Source organism: Ranitomeya imitator, chromosome 6 (assembly GCF_032444005.1).
Source record: "Ranitomeya imitator isolate aRanImi1 chromosome 6, aRanImi1.pri, whole genome shotgun sequence".
NCBI lineage: Eukaryota > Metazoa > Chordata > Amphibia > Anura > Dendrobatidae > Ranitomeya > Ranitomeya imitator.
The window spans coordinates 528674379-528691673 of record NC_091287.1 but is presented as its reverse complement, the minus strand read 5'-3'; the positions used below and the strand labels follow the sequence as shown (position 1 = coordinate 528691673).

Genomic DNA, 17295 nt, shown 5'->3' with positions numbered 1-17295 from the left:
ATCTCAGCGGTCTTATAAATTGTATTGGAAGCATTATTTTTTTTATTATTTATTCGCTTCCTATATGCAAAGTTTAGCAACTTTCTAAATAGTCCAATTGCAGTGCACTGTCTGCAAGTCCTTTATGAGAGATCTGCAAAACGGATACAAATCCATCAAAGATCCTGCTGCTGAGGTTTCTCTGCTCTCCCACTGCCATGTCAGTGTTACAGGCGGCAGCAGGGAGGAAATTTTACAGATTCCCAGTGGAGAGGGGAGAAAACATGTGCAGCTGAAGGGAAGGCAGAGAAATCATCACCTATGGTCAGATTTAGCCAATATTACTGGGATAAAAACCTTGGATCAGACTAAATGTAATCATTTTGCGTAAAAATATTTTTCCATTTCAAAAGAGAATCATCAGGTTCATTAGACAGCATGAAAGTTTGAAATTTACTTTTTTTTTCCTATCTGCCGTCATTCTCTTGCAATAAAGGGCTTTCATCTTACATAGTGTACAGCTGGTTTCCAAGGAGCTCAGGCCACACCTTTCTGCCTAGAGTGCGCAGTTGTTACATACCAGGAGAGGGGTTAACTCAACATACCAGCTACCCCTCTCCAGCCAATTGATTTCTATACAGTAGTTAGTTACTACCCTCCCCCTCAGCTCCTGACAAGTTGCTGTTATAAATCTTGCAAAATCACCCTTGCCCACATGTAGCTTTCGGTGTGTTTCTCCTAATCTTGGCTCTTGCCATCCTAGCAGTGTGATTGTTCAGATGCCCTTTTATTATCTCTGTGTAAATACACAATAAACTTATGATGGCTGAACGTTAGAGAACTTGTGCTGCGCTTTATAGTTACTTCAATACTAAAACTGTGTTACTCACCAAAACCATCACTGAAGGGGAACCCACGCGGCCAGAAACCAAGGAGAGACCTTATATCGCTGAGCTGTTCAGGAGACATCTTAAGAATATTCCTTTCATATTTTCCTATTGACTATTGGCAAACATCTAACCCTATCTTTTGTTTTATCTATGAACGTGCCCTTAAGGGAATCTGTCATCAGGCAGTATAAAGCAGTGACAGACCATGGTTTCATCAGTTTATTACATACTATGTCTTTGCTGCACTTCTCATAACACATGATATTATCAGCCGCAGTGAGTTCAGGTATTCATGAGCAGCCAGACTTCTTGTTGGCATGTAACAGACATGACTCCAGAGCTGAACTCCTACTGTGGCTGATGAGGTGCGATTTGATGACCGCTACAGGAAGGGACATGATCCCTGTCGATACTTTACAGTTAGATAGCATAAACCTGGTTCTAAGAGGTTTCTTTGGAATCACCTAATTTGGAAAGGTGAGAATCACTTTTTTTCACCTATGTGAAAAAACATACATCTGAATGTTTAATGTATTTGTCTATATTTGCCCCGTATTCACATGTAAAGCGCCATGGAATAAATGGCGCTATAAAAATGTATAATAATAATAATAATAATAATAATGTTGACTTTTTTTTAGAAAGAAAAACTAAGAAATATTTACTTCTTCGGTGTCATTGAAAACTCCCAAGTCCTCAAGCTCACGCATTCGGCGTCGACGCATTTTTTTCATGTCGTCCATTTTTTGTAGAACGGCTTCGGCGGTACTGAAAGAGATCATGTCTTATTACTTGAAATTATAGAGTAAAAAGGCACAGACGAAGATGCTTAAGGAAAACAGTTGACTTTTTACTCATGGCTCCACGGGCATCTCAGACTCCGTGGGCACAAACTGTTAGGTATTTATACGTACTTTGTTATAAGCTTGTCAAAAAGCACAGACTGGTTTGTGGTGGAGTATTTGCTTCTCCTGATCCTGCCACTGCGGCGAACCTCAACATCTCCATTCACTTCATGAGCATTTTCTTTCTCCGCACTTCTGGCTCTCGATTGACTGTTCTCTTCACTTTGGAGATGATCTGATTTGCATGGGGTAAAAAAAAAAAAAAAAAAGTTTTAACATTCTTCCCTGAAATACAAACAATAGGCTTCAGAGTGCATAATTCTTGTAATACGGAGGTAACACGAGGACTCCTTTTTCTATTGAACAGGAGAGACCCCAGTCTTGAGAACCTTGCAGAAACAAGTACATCAGCCACATTACTAAGAGCAGCTTAATAGTACGAAAAAGCAGATTCATGGAGCTTTAAACTCACAAGATCATTGAAGGTGGACGGTGAGATGCAGTCTCCATTAATCAGATTTGGTTTTTTTTTTTCAAAACATCCAACAGATGATCGGATTGAGAGCTGGAGAATTTAGAGGTCACTACCTTGATCCCTGTTCTGTTCCTTCATCATACCCGAGAGATTTGTACAGTACGTGAACGGAACGATCCAACAGAGGGAATCGCCATTAAGGAATACTGTCATAAAGGATGGACACTCAATCTGTACAATTGTTTAGAAAGGTGTCCTATCCGCATAACCCAAGGCTTCCCAAAAAGGCAGCTTTTCTTCCCATAGTGTATCCTGGTGCCATCTCTTCCAGAAGTAAACAACGTACACCAACCTGGCCATCCACGTGGTGTAAACGAGAATGGAAATCATCCTATATTATTTCAAAACACTTTTTCGGTGATTACTTTCTATCTCCGTTCCTACTGCACTCACACACAAAAATGATATACCATTTGAAAGGTAAACTTACCCCCTTTAGCAAGAAAATAGCCAAACAAACCACACATCCACGATGTGATCACAAAATACAGTTTAAACATCAATTTTCATAAACCTGCAGTAAGGACAAATGACCTGCAGGTGGCACCACACTACCACAAAGCACACTGCCACAAAGCTACTTACAGACATCACAAACAAATCCTAACATTTGCCTTGGGGGCTTTTCCAGCTTGCCCAACTCCTTACCCAGCCGATTTCAGGCACATTGGAGGATTGCACACTTCACTTCATACATTATGCATCCTATCATTTAGAATGAATTCCGCAATTTTTGTGCACATGATGCGTTTTTTTTTTTCCGCGAAAAAAAAAAAAAAAAAAAAAACGCATCACGGTAAAAACCACAGCATGTTCATTAATTTTGCGGATTTCCCACTATATAATGCATTGGGAAATGTCTGGAAAAATCACGCAGATTACTTGCAGAAAATTTCAGGTTTTTCTCAGGAAATTTCTGCAATAAATCCTGAACGTGTGCACATACAGTGGGGCAAAAAAGTATTTAGTCAGTCAGCAATAGTGCAAGTTCCACCACTTAAAAAGATGAGAGGCGTCTGTAATTTACATCATAGGTAGACCTCAACTATGGGAGACAAACTGAGAAAAAAAAATCCAGAAAGTCACATTGTCTGTTTTTTTAACATTTTATTTGCATATTATGGTGGAAAATAAGTATTTGGTCAGAAACAAAATTTCATCTCAATACTTTGTAATATATCCTTTGTTGGCAATGACAGAGGTCAAACGTTTTCTGTAAGTCTTCACAAGGTTGCCACACACTGTTGTTGGTATGTTGGCCCATTCCTCCATGCAGATCTCCTCTAGAGCAGTGATGTTTTTGGCTTTTCGCTTGGCAACACGGACTTTCAACTCCCTCCAAAGGTTTTCTATAGGGTTGAGATCTGGAGACTGGCTAGGCCACTCCAGGACCTTGAAATGCTTCTTACGAAGCCACTCCTTCGTTGCCCTGGCGGTGTGCTTTGGATCATTGTCATGTTGAAAGACCCAGCCACGTTTCATCTTCAATGCCGTTGCTGATGGAAGGAGGTTTGCACTCAAAATCTCACGATACATGGCCCCATTCATTCTTTCATGTACCCGGATCAGTCGTCCTGGCCCCTTTGCAGAGAAACAGCCCCAAAGCATGATGTTTCCACCACCATGCTTTACAGTAGGTATGGTGTTTGATGGATGCAACTCAGTATTCTTTTTCCTCCAAACACGACAAGTTGTGTTTCTACCAAACAGTTCCAGTTTGGTTTCATCAGACCATAGGACATTCTCCCAAAACTCCTCTGGATCATCCAAATGCTCTCTAGCAAACTTCAGACGGGCCCGGACATGTACTGGCTTAAGCAGTGGGACACGTCTGGCACTGCAGGATCTGAGTCCATGGTGGCGTAGTGTGTTACTTATGGTAGGCCTTGTTACATTGGTCCCAGCTCTCTGCAGTTCATTCACTAGGTCCCCCCACGTGGTTCTGGGATTTTTGCTTACCGTTCTTGTGATCATTCTGACCCCACGGGGTGGGATTTTGCGTGGAGCCCCAGATCGAGGGAGATTATCAGTGGTCTTGTATGTCTTCCATTTTCTAATTATTGCTCCCACTGTTGATTTCTTCACTCCAAGCTGGTTGGCTATTGCAGATTCAGTCTTCCCAGCCTGGTGCAGGGCTACAATTTTGTTTCTGGTGTCCTTTGACAGCTCTTTGGTCTTCACCATAGTGGAGTTTTGAGTCAGACTGTTTGAGGGTGTGCACAGGTGTCTTTTTATACTGATAACAAGTTTAAACAGGTGCCATTACTACAGGTAATGAGTGGAGGAAAGAGGAGACTCTTAAAGAAGAAGTTACAGGTCTGTGAGAGCCAGAAATCTTGATTGTTTGTTTCTGACCAAATACTTATTTTCCACCATAATATGCAAAAAAAATGATAAAAAAACAGACAATGTGATTTTCTGGATTTTTTTTTTCTCAGTTTGTCTCCCATAGTTGAGGTCTACCTATGATGTAAATTACAGACGCCTCTCATCTTTTTAAGTGGTGGAACTTGCACTATTGCTGACTGACTAAATACTTTTTTGCCCCACTGTAGCCTAAGCGTTGTAGTAATCTACTCGTGTGGTTACAACTTTTGTAGACATTTTTTTTCCTAAGGTAACCAGATATATTGAAAAGTAACAGAAAATAAAAGACTCAAGACTAAGGTGTGACATTTGCACCACTTAATTTACTATATACAACAATTATTAGAACAAGTCTGTATTGGCTCATACACTGCGAGCGTAGATTTCAATTTCAGTCTCTAGAATTGCTCAAGATGGGTCCAGTATACCAAAATCCCCAGCTCTAAATACAGTTATCACATTGCATTACAATGCATTTAAAATTGGAAGACCACTGTTAATAAACCTCTCCCCCTACGTACCGTCTTCGCCATTTGGGGTTGTGTCTGCTTGCAATCTGGCCAATCTCCTAAAAGAACAAAGTTTTCAATGATAATGCTATGGCTTAACAGTTACACACAGCTACATTTGCTAGCAAAAAGCAATGCATGCTGTAATATAGAAAAATATTTACACAGTTTACAAATGTGCTCCAATAACAATTATAGACAAAACAGAAGACCCATCAGTGTCAGGTGGACGTACCTAGAAAACCTTTTCTCTTCTGTGTTACCCATGGTCGGTGATTCATTAGTTTTGTCGAGGCTTGAATCTGAAAGGTTATGTCCATTTTCAGGTTTTTTCTTGCTCAGTGAACGCAGTGCATGGCCGCCTCCGTCATCTTTTTTGTTAGGAAAAGAACTCTAAAAGTGAATTAATAGACAAACGTTATTCTCCTGCTTTAAGGTGAATTCACATGCTGAGTATTTTTAGTGCAGGTTTAGTATCACCTTACGAAATTTGAAGCAAGGGATATAAAAAAAAAAATAAAAATAGTTACACAATATATATTGTTAATTTATTTGGTTTCAAATGGTCATTCTTTTTAACCCCTTCATGACCCAGCCTATTTTGACCTTAACCCCTTCATGACCCAGCCTATTTTGACCTTAAAGACCTTGCCGTTTTTTGCAATTCTGACCAGTGTCCCTTTATGAGGTAATAACTCAGGAACGCTTCAACGGATCCTAGCGGTTCTGAGACTGTTTTTTCGTGACATATTGGGCTTCATGTTAGTGGTAAATTTAGGTCAATAAATTCTGCGTTTGTGATAAAAACGGAAATTTGGCGAAAATTTTGAAAATTTCGCAATTTTCACATTTTGAATTTTTATTCTGTTAAACCAGAGAGATATGCGACACAAAATAGTTAATAAATAACATTTCCCACATGTTTACTTTACATCAGCACAATTTTGGAAACAAATTTTTTTTTGTTAGGAAGTTATAAGGGTTAAAATTTGACCAGCGATTTGTCATTTTTACAACGAAATTTACAAAACCATTTTTTTTAGGGACCACCTCACATTTGAAGTCAGTTTGAGGGGTCTATATGGCTGAAAATACCCAAAAGTGACACCATTCTAAAAACTGCACCCCTCAAGGTGCACAAAACCACATTCAAGAAGTTTATTAACCCTTCAGGTGCTTCACAGCAGCAGAAGCAACATGGAAGGAAAAAATGAACATTTAACTTTTTAGTCACAAAAATTATCTTTTAGCAACAATTTTTTTATTTTCCCAATGGTAAAAGGAGAAACTGAACCACGAAAGTTGTTGTCCAATTTGTCCTGAGTACGCTGATACCTCATATGTGGGGGTAAACCACTGTTTGGGCGCACGGCAGGGCTTGGAAGGGAAGGAGCGCCATTTGACTTTTTGAATTAAAAATTGGCTCCACTCTTTAGCGGACACCATGTCACGTTTGGAGAGCCCCCGTGTGCCTAAAAATTGGAGCTCCCCCACAAGTGACCCCATTTTGGAAACTAGACGCCCCAAGGAACTTATCTAGATGCATAGTGAGCACTTTGAACCCCCAGGTGCTTCACAAATTGATCCGTAAAAATGAAAAAGTACTTTTTTTCACAAAAAAATTCTTTTAGCCTCAATTTTTTCATTTTCACATGGGCAACAGGATAAAATGGATCCTAAAATGTGTTGGGCAATTTCTCCTGAGTACACCAATACCTCACATGTGGGGGTAAACCACTGTTTGGGCACATGGTAAGGCTCGGAAGGGAAGGAGCGCCAGTTGACTTTTTGAATGAAAAATTATTTCCATCGTTAGCGGACACCATGTCGCGCTTGGATAGCTCCTGTGTGCCTAAACATTGGCGCTCCCCCACAAGTGACCCCATTTTGGAAACTAGACCCCCCAAGGAACTTATTTAGGTGCCTAGTGAGCACTTTAAACCCTCAGGTGCTTCACAAATTGATCTGTAAAAATGAAAAAGTACTTTTTCACAAAAAAAAATCTTTTCGCCTCAATTTTTTCATTTTCACATGGGCAGTAGGATAAAATGGATCATAAAGTTTGTTGGGCAATTTCTCCCGAGTACGTCGATACCTCATGTGGGGGTAAACCACTGTTTGGGCACTCGGCAGGGCTCGGAAGGGAAGGCGCGCCATTTGACTTTTTGAATGGAAAATTAGCTCCAATTGTTAGCGGACACCATGTCGCGTTTGGAGAGCCCCTGTGTGCCTAAACATTGGAGCTCCCCCACAAGTGACCCCATTTTGGAAACTAGACCCCCCAAGGAACTTATCTAGATGCATATTGAGCACTTTAAACGCCCAGGTGCTTCACAGAAGTTTATAACGCAGAGCCATGAAAATAAAAAATAATTTTTCTTTCCTCAAAAATGATTTTTTAGCCTGGAATTTCCTATTTTGCCAAGGATAATAGGAGAAATTGGACCCCAAATATTGTTGTCCAGTTTGTCCTGAGTACGCTGATACCCCATATGTGGGGGTAAACCACTGTTTGGGCGCACGGCAGGGCTCGGAAGGGAAGGCACGCCATTTGGCTTTTTAAATGGAAAATTAGCTCCAATCATTAGCGGACACCATGTCACGTTTGGAGAGGCCCTGTGTGCCTAAACATTGGAGATCCCCCAGAAATGACACCATTTTGGAAACTAGACCCCCAAAGGAACTAATCTAGATGTGTGGTGAGGACTTTGAACCCCCAAGTGCTTCACAGAAGTTTATAACGCAGAGCCATGAAAATAAAAAATAAAAATTATTCTCAAAAATGATCTTTTAGCCTGCAATTTTTTTTTTTCCCAAGGGTAACAGGAGAAATTTGACCCCAAAAGTTGTTGTCCAGTTTCTCCTGAGTACGCTGATACCCCATATGTGGGGGTAAATCACTGTTTGGGCACATGCCGGGGCTCGGAAGTGAAGTAGTGACTTTTGAAATGCAGACTTTGATGGAATGGTCTGCGGGCGTCACGTTGCGTTTGCAGAGCCCCTGGTGTGCCTAAACAGTAGAAACCCCCACAAGTGACACCATTTTAGAAACTAGACCCCCCAAGGAACTTATATAGATATGTGGTGAGCACTTTGAACCCCCAAGTGCTTCACAGACGTTTACAACGCAGAGCCGTGAAAATAAAAAATCATTTTTCTTTCCTCAAAAATTATGTTTTAGCAAGCATTTTTTTAGATTCACAAGGGTAACAGGAGAAATTGGACCCCAGTAATTGTTGCGCAGTTTGTCCTGAGTATGCTGGTACCCCATATGTGGGGGTAAACCACTGTTTGGGCACACGTCAGGGCTCGGAAGTGAGGGAGCACCATTTGACTTTTTGAATACGAGATTGGCTGGAATCAATGGTGGCGCCATGTTGCGTTTGGAGACCCCTGATGTGCCTAAACAGTGGTAACCCCTCAATTCTACCTCCAACACTAACCCCAACACACCCCTAACCCTAATCCCAACTGTAGCCATAACCCTAATCACAACCCTAACCACAACCCTAATTCCAACCCTAACCCTAAGGCTATGTGCCCACGTTGCGGATTCGTGTGAGATATTTCCGCACCATTTTTGAAAAATCCGCGGGTAAAAGGCACTGCGTTTTACCTGCGGATTTCCAGTGTTTTTTGTGCGGATTTCACCTGCGGATTCCTATTGAGGAACAGGTGTAAAACGCTGTGGAATCCGCACAAAGAATTGACATGCTGCGGAAAATACAACGCAGCGTTTCCGCGCAGTATTGTCCGCACCATGGGCACAGCGGATTTGGTTTTTCATATGTTTACATGGTACTGTAAACCTGATGGAACACTGCTGCGAATCCGCAGGGGCCAATCCGCAGCCAAATCCGCACAGTGTGCACATGGCCTAATTCTAAAGGTATGTGCACACGCTGCGGAAAACGCTGCGGATCCGCAGCAGTTTCCCATGAGTTTACAGTTCAATGTAAACCTACGGGAAACAATAATCGCTGTACACATGCTGCGGAAAAACTGCACGGAAACGCAGCGGTTTACATTCCGCAGCATGTCACTTCTTTGTGCGGATTCCGCAGCGGTTTTACAACTGCTCCAATAGAAAATCGCAGTGAAATGCGCAGAAAAAAACACGGTAAATCCGCCATAAATCCGCAGCGGTTTAGCACTGCGGATTTATCAAATCCGCAGCGGAAAAAATCCGCAGAGGACCAGAATACGTGTGCACATACCGAAACCCTAACCCTACCCCTATTCTAACATTAGTGGAAAAAAAAAAATTTCTTTATTTTTTTTTATTGTCCCTACCTATGGGGGTGACAAGGGGGGGGGGGGGGGGGGGTCATTTATTATTTTTTTTATTTTGATCACTGAGATATAATCTATCTCAGTGATCAAAATGCACTTTGGAATGAATCTGCCGGCGCAGTGCGCCCGCCATTTTGGAAGATGGCGGCGCCCAGGGAGAAGACGGACAGACCCCGGCTGGATCGGTAAGTATGATGGGGTGGGGGGACCACCGGGGGGGGGGGGGGGGGGGGGGGGGGTTGGGGGGATCGGAGCACGGGGGGGGGGGGGGGGGAATCGGAACGCAGGGGGGGGGGGGGGGAATCGGAGCACGGGGGCGTGGAACGGAGCACGGGGGGGCTGGAATGGAGCACGGGGGGTGGGGGGTGGAATGGAGCACGGGGGGTGGGGTGGGGGTTTGGGTGGAAAGGAGCACCGGGGGGGGGTGGTGGATCGGAGTGCAGGGGGGGTGATTGGAGCACGGGGGGGTGATTGGAGCACGGGGGGAGCGGACAAGAGCACGGGGGGGGGGGGAGGGGGAGGGGGAGCGGAGCACTGGACGGAGGGGAGCCGGAGCAGTGTACCGGCCAGATCGGGGGGCTGGGGGGGCGATCGGTGGGGTGGGGGCACATTAGTATTTCCAGCCATGGCCGATGATATTTCAGCATCGGCCATGGCTGGATTGTAATATTTCACCAGTTATAATAGGTGAAATATTACAAATCGCTCTGATTGGCAGTTTCACTTTCAACAGCCAATCAGAGCGATCGTAGCCACGAGGGGGTGAAGCCACCCCCCCTGGGCTAAACTACCACTCCCCCTGTCCCTGCAGATCGGGTGAAATGGGAGTTAACCCTTTCACCCGATCTACAGGGACGCGATCTTTCCATGACGCCACATAGGCGTCATGGGTCGGATTGGCACCGACTTTCATGACGCCTACGTGGCGTCATGGGTCGGGAAGGGGTTAATGACCTTGCCGCTTTTTGCAATTCTGACCAGTGTCCCTTTATGAGGTAATAACTCGGGAACGCTTCAACAAATCCTAGCGGTTCTGAGACTGTTTTTTCGCAACACATTGGGCTTCATGTTAGTGGTAAATTTAGGTAGAAAATTATTCCGTTTATTTGTGAAAAATGGAAATTTGGCGAAAATTTTGCAATTTTCAAATTTTGTATTTTTATTCTGTTAAACGAGAGAGTTATGTGACACAAAATAGTTAATAAATAACATTTCCCACATGTCTACTTTACATCAGAACAATTTTGGAAACAATTTTTTTTGTTAGGAAGTTATAAGGGTTAAAATTTGACCAGCGATTTCTCATTTTTACAACGAAATTTACAAAACCATTTTTTTAGGGACCACCTCACATTTGAAGTCAGTTTGAGGGGTCTATATGGCTGAAAATACCCAAAAGTGACACCATTCTAAAAACTGCACCAAGGTGCTCAAAACCACATTCAAGAAGTTTATTAACCCTTCAGGTGCTTCACAGCAGCAGAAGCAACATAGAAGGAAAAAATGAACATTTAACTTTTTAGTCACAAAAATGATCTTTTAGCAACAATTTTCTTTATTTTCCCAATGGTAAAAACAGAAACTGGACCCCAAAAGTTATTGTACAATTTGTCCCGAGTACGCCAATACCCCATATATGGGGGGAACCACTGTCTGGGCGCACGGCAGGGCTTGGAAGGGAAGGAGCGCAGTTTGACTTTTTTAATGAAAAATTGGCTCCACTCTTTAGCGGACACCATGTCGCGTTTGGAGAGCCCCTGTGTGCCTAAACATTGGAGCTCCCCCACAAGTGACCCCATTTTGGAAACTAGACCTCCCCAAGGAACTTATCTAGATGGATAGTGAGCACTTTGAACCCCCAGGTGCTTCACAAATTGATCCATAAAAATGAAAAAGTACTTTTTTTCTCACAAAAAATTCCTTTTAGCCTCAAAATCTTAATTTTCACATGGGCAAGAGGATAAAATGGATCCTAAAATGTGTTGGGCAATGTCTCCTGAGTACATAGATACCTCATATGTGGTCACAAACCACTGTTTGGGCACACGGCAGGGCTCGGAAGGGAAGGAGCGCCATTTGACTTTTGAATGAAAAATTAGCTCCAATCGTTAGCGGACACCATGTTGCGTTTGGAGAGCCCCTGTGTGCCTAAACATTGGAGATCCCCCACATGTGACCCCATTTTAGAAACTAGACCTCCCATGGAACTAATCTAAATGTGCGGTGACCACTTTAGACCCCCAAGTGCTTTACAGAAGTTTATAACGCGGTTTCGTGTGAGATTTTTCGGCACCATATCCGCAGGTAAAAGGCACTGCGTTTTACCTGCGGATTTCCAGTGTTTTTTTGTGTGGATTTCACCTGTGGATTCCTATTGAGGAACAGGTGTAAAACGCTGCGGAATCTGCACAAAGAATTGACATGCTGCGGAAAATACGCAGTGTTTCAGCATGGTATTTTCTGCACCATGGGCACAGCAGATTTGGTTTTCCATAGGTTTATAAGGAACTGTAAACCTTGATGGAAAACTGCTACGAATCCACAGCGTCCAATCTGCTGCGGATCCACAGCCAAATCCGCACCATGTGCACATAGTCTAATTCTAACCCTAACCCTAGTTCTAACCCTAACCCTAGTGGAAAAAAAATATATATATTTATTTTCTTTACTAGATTGTGGCCCGATTCTAACGCATCGGGTATTCTAGAATATGCATGTCCCCGTAGTATATGGACAATGATGATTCCAGAATTCGCGGCAGACTGTGCCCGTCGCTGATTGGTCGAGGCAACCTTTATGACATCGTCGCGATGGCAACAATTATGACATCATCGTCGCTGTGCGTGTCGCTGATTGGTCGAGGCAACCTTTATGACATCGTTGCCATGGCAACCATTATGACATCATCGTCGCTGATTGGTCGAGGCCGCCAGGCCTCGACCAATCAGACGCGGGATTTCCAGGACAGACAGACGGAAAAACCCTTAGACAATTATATATATAGATTTTATTATTGTCCCTACCTATGGGGGTGATAAAGGGGGGGGTTCATTTACTGCGCATGCGCCCACCATTATGGAAGATTGCGGCGCCCATGGAGAAGACGGACGGACACCGGGAGGCTCGGTAAGTATGAGGGGGGGGGGAGAGATCGGAGCACGTGGTGAGCGGACAGGAGGACGGGGGAGCAGACAGGACGACGAACGGGAGCGGAGCACAGGACGGAGGACTGGGGAGGAGATCGGTGGCCTTGGGCAGATCAGGGTTTCCAGCCATGGCCGATGATATTGCAGCATCGGCCATGGCTGGATTGTAATATTTCACCAATTTTCATAGGTGAAATATTACAAATCGCTCTGATTGGCTGTTGAAAGTGAAACTGCCAATCAGAGCGATCGTAGCCACCTCCCCTGGGCTGAGGTACCACTCCCCCTGTCCCTGCAGATTGGGTGAAATTGGAGTTAACCCTTTCATTCGATCTGTAGGGACGCGATCCCTCCATGACGCCACATAGGCGTCACAGGTCGGATTGGCACAGACTTTCATGACGCCTACGTGGCGTCACAGGTCGCTGCTATTAACTAGTTACCGTATATACTCGAGTATAAGCCGAGATTTTCAGCCCAAAATTTTGGGCTGAAAGTGCCCCTCTCGGCTTATACTCGAGTCACGGTGGGCGGCGGGTGAGGGCGCTGAGGCATACTCACCTAGTCCCGGCGCTCCCTCTGCCTGTCACACGGTCTTCGGTACTGCAGTTCTTCTCCTCTTCAGCGGTCACGTGGGACCGCTCATTAGAGAAATGAATACGCGCTCCACCTCCCATAGGGGTGGAGCCACATATTCATTTCTCTAATCAGCGGTGCCGGTGACCGCTGATAGAGGAAGAAGCTGCGGCACCGAAGACCGTGTGACAGGCAGAGGGAGCGGGACGCCAGGAGCAGGTAAGTATGTCATAGTCACCTGTTCCCGTTCCACACGCCGGGCGCCGCTCCATCTTCCCGGCGTCTCCGCTCTGACTGTGCAGGTCAGAGGGCGCGATGACGCATATAGTGTGCGCGGCGCCCTCTGCCTGATCAGTCAGTGCGGAGAGACGCCGAGACCGGACCCTGGGAGCTGCAAGCAAGAGAGGTGAGTATGGCTTTTTTTTTTATTGCAGCAGCAGCGGCGGCACAGCTTTCTATGGCACAGCTATGGGGCAATACTGAATGGCGCAGAGCACTATATGGCACAGCTATGGGGCAATAATGAACGGCGCAGAGCACTATATGGCACAGCTATGGGGCAATAATGAACGGCGCAAAGCACTATATGGCAGCTATGGGGCAATAATGAACGGTGCAGAGCACTGTATGGCACAGCTATGGGGCAATAATGAACGGCGCAGAGCACTATATGGCACAGCTATGGGGCAATAATGAACGGTGCAGAGCACTATATGGCACATCTATGGGGCAATAATGAACGGCGCAGAGCACTATATGGCACAGCTTTATATGGCACATCTACGGGGCAATAATGAACAATGCAGAGCACTATATGGCACAGCTTTATATGGCACATCTATGGGGCAATAATGAACGGTGCAGAGCACTATATGGCACAGCTTTATATGGCACATCTATGGGGCAATAATGAATGGTGTAGAGCACTATATGGCACAGCTTTATATGGCACATCTATGGGGCAATAATGAACAGTATGGAGCATTATATGTGGCACAGCTTTATCTGGAGCATCTTATGGGGCAATAATGAACGGTATGGAGCATCTATTTTTATTTTTGAAATTCACCAGTAGCTGCTGCATTTCCTACCCTAGGCTTATACTCGAGTCAATAAGTTTTCCCAGTTTTTTGTGGCAAAATTAGGGGGGGTCGGCTTATACTCGGGTCGGCTTATACTCTAGTATATACGGTAAATGCCGCTGTCAAACGCTGACAGCGGCATTTAACCGGTGCTTCCTGCCGGAAATGAGCGCATCGCTGACCCCCATCACATGATCGGGGGTCAGCGATGCATCAGAATGGTAACCATAGAGGTCCTTGAGACCTCTATGGTTACTGATCCCGGCTAGCTATGGGCGCCACCCTGTGTAGCAAGCCTGCATTTCTGCTGCATAGCAGCAATCTGGTGATCGCTGCTATGTAGGTGAGCCGATCGAGTTGTGCCAGCTTCTAGCCTCATACGGAGGCTATTGAAGCATGGCAAAAGTTAAAAAAAGTGAAAAAAAATAAATAAAATAGTTTAAATCACCCCCTTTCGCCCCATTCAAAATCAATCAAAAAAAAAAAAAAATTAAACCTCACACATTTGTTATCGCCAGGTTCAGAATCGCCTGATAAATGAAAAACACCAGACAAGAGCTATGCTTCCATTAAAGATCCCATGACAAATCTATGCACACAATATACATTACACATTGGCAGATGATCAGCAGAAGTGTTTGCAGCAACCACTAATCTTCCCTCTATGTCAACATGGCCAGGGATCCACCGACCAACAGTCCTTCTCCCTTGTATACAAGGGGGCCGCGGATCAGGGGGCACCACCAGCCACATGTGTTGGCACCCTTGAAATTGTTCCAGAAAATGAAAGTATTTCTCCTAAAAATTATTGTAATTACACATTTTTTTCCTGTGTGTATATTGGAACAACACAATCTCAAAAATTGGCTGAACAAAATTGTTGGCACTTTCCAAATTTGGGTAAACGACTTAGTTTCAAGCATGTGGTTCTCGTTCAAACTCACCTGTTACTCGGGTTACTAAGCGGCCCTGCGCTTAGTTACCCGATGTTTACCCTGGTTACCAGTGAAGACATCGCTGAATCTGTGTCACACACGCCGATTCAGCGATGTCTACGGGGAGTCCAGCGACGAAATAAAGTTCTGGACTTTCTTCCCCGACCAGCGACAGCACAGCAGGGGCCTGATCGCTGCTGCCTGTCACACTGGACGATATCGCTAGCGAGGACGCTGCAACGTCACGGATCGCTAGCGATATCGTCTAGTGTGACGGTACCTTTAGAGGTGTGGGAAATATGAAAATCACACCTGAAACCAAATAAAAGGGGAGAAGTTGACTAAATCTTTGCATTGTGTGTCTGTGTGCAAGAATAATACAATTAATAAATAATAGTAAGAAAGAACAAAAATAATAGGCAGTATATGGAGAAAACACCAAACAAAAGTTCAAAATTGGTGTGAAAATGTCACTGAACCACTTCACAACTAAATATATATAGTTTTGGTAAATGGTATTATCATTTTTTTGACGAAATTCGGCAGGAGCTTGAAGAGCAACGTCACTGGGCCCGCCTCCACGCAGTAGAAACTTGCTGTGAGGTAAAAATTCAAAAATCACACCAAAATGGCGGTCGGAGTGTGTCACAGTACGGCACGTTTCTGATTGGTCGCTCGCAGCAGGCGGCAACCAATCAGACACTGGACACTGTTGACGTCACTTATCTCCGGACATTAGCTCCGGACAAAGCCACGGAAGTTGGCACAAATTGCAGGAAGTAGTATTCTAGGCAATTATATATTAGATAGCACTCTAGCCAATCTCCCTGAATGTAGATGGCAGAGAAAAATTGATGAAAGGTTGCAACACTGGATAGTCAGAACAGTGGCTAAGTAGCCCCAATCAAACTCCAAAGAAATTCAGGATATCCTGCAGGCTCAAGATGCATCAGTGTCAGCGCGAACTGTCAACATGTGAATAAAATGAAAAACTATGGCAGGAAACCCAGGAGGACCAAACTGCTGGCACAGATATAAAGCTAGAAAGCAGTTTGCCAATATGTACGTGAGAAAGCCAAAATCCTTCTGGCAAAGAGTCTTGTGGACAAATGAGACCAAAATAGAGTTTTTTAGTAAAGCACGTCATTCTGTTTACTGAAGATGGAATGAATCCGTCAAAGAAAAGAACAGTACCTACAGTCAAATATGGTGGAGGTTCAATGATGTTTTGCTACCTCTGGAAGTGGGTGCCTTGACTGCTTGCAAGGCATCATGGAATCTGAATATTAACAAAAGATTTTAGGTGGCAATGTAGTGCCCAGTGACAGAAAGCTGGGTTTGCGTCCTAGGTCATGCGTCTTCCAGCAGCACAATGACCCCAAACATCCATCTATATAATCGTCTAAGGGTCACTTCCGTCTGTTATGGAAATACTGTGTCACTGATTGGCTGCGACTAATCAGCGGCGGGCACAGTCTGGCCGCGAATTCGCCCCTCCCTACTCCCCTCCAGTCAGTGCCCCCATAGTTTTAGCAGTCCGTTAGACTGTGTTAAACCGTGGCATAACGCAATCCGTTAACGCTGCTATTAACCCTGTGTGACCAACTTTCCACTATTGATGCTGCCTATGCAGCATCAATCGTAAAAAGATCTAATGTTAAAAATAATTTTAAAAAAATAAAAAATTATTATATTCTCACCTTACGGCGCCTTTCCTGCTCCTCGCGACGCTCCGGTCCCAAGAATACATTGCGGCAACGACCCGCGGTCTCGCGAGATAAGGACGTAGTGGTTAGCGAGACCGCTACATCACCTCGTGTTATTGCCGCAAAGCATTCTTGGGACCGGAGTGTCGCGAGGAGCATCGCTAAACGCTTGGGATGGATCCGGGGGCCGCCGGAAGGTAAGTATAACTTTTTTTTTTTTCTTAACAGGGATATGGTGCCCACATTGCTATATACTACGTGGGCTGTGCTACACCAATCCCCTATATACACACGGCCGGATTAAAGGGAACCTGTCACCCCGAAAATCGCGGGTGAGGTAAGCCCACCAGCATCAGGGGCTTATCTACAGCATTCTGTAATGCTGTAGATAAGCCCCCGATGTTACCTGAAAGAGGAGAAAAAGACGTTAGA

The 17295-nt window shown here is 44.4% G+C and overlaps 1 protein-coding gene across 2 annotated transcripts in view; it reads right to left on the bottom strand.

The window, feature by feature from the left end:
• The window catches only part of ATAD2 (ATPase family AAA domain containing 2), a 56616-nt gene that overhangs the window by 35351 nt on the left and 3970 nt on the right, over window positions 1-17295 (bottom strand). For both annotated transcript variants that reach the window (XM_069731857.1, XM_069731858.1), the window contains exons 2-5: window positions 5361-5518; window positions 5138-5184; window positions 1784-1949; window positions 1535-1637 (exon numbers count right to left, since the gene is read on the bottom strand). In XM_069731857.1, the coding sequence (XP_069587958.1) occupies window positions 1535-1637; window positions 1784-1949; window positions 5138-5184; window positions 5361-5518 (474 nt within the window). The remainder of the gene's footprint in view (window positions 1-1534; window positions 1638-1783; window positions 1950-5137; window positions 5185-5360; window positions 5519-17295) is intronic.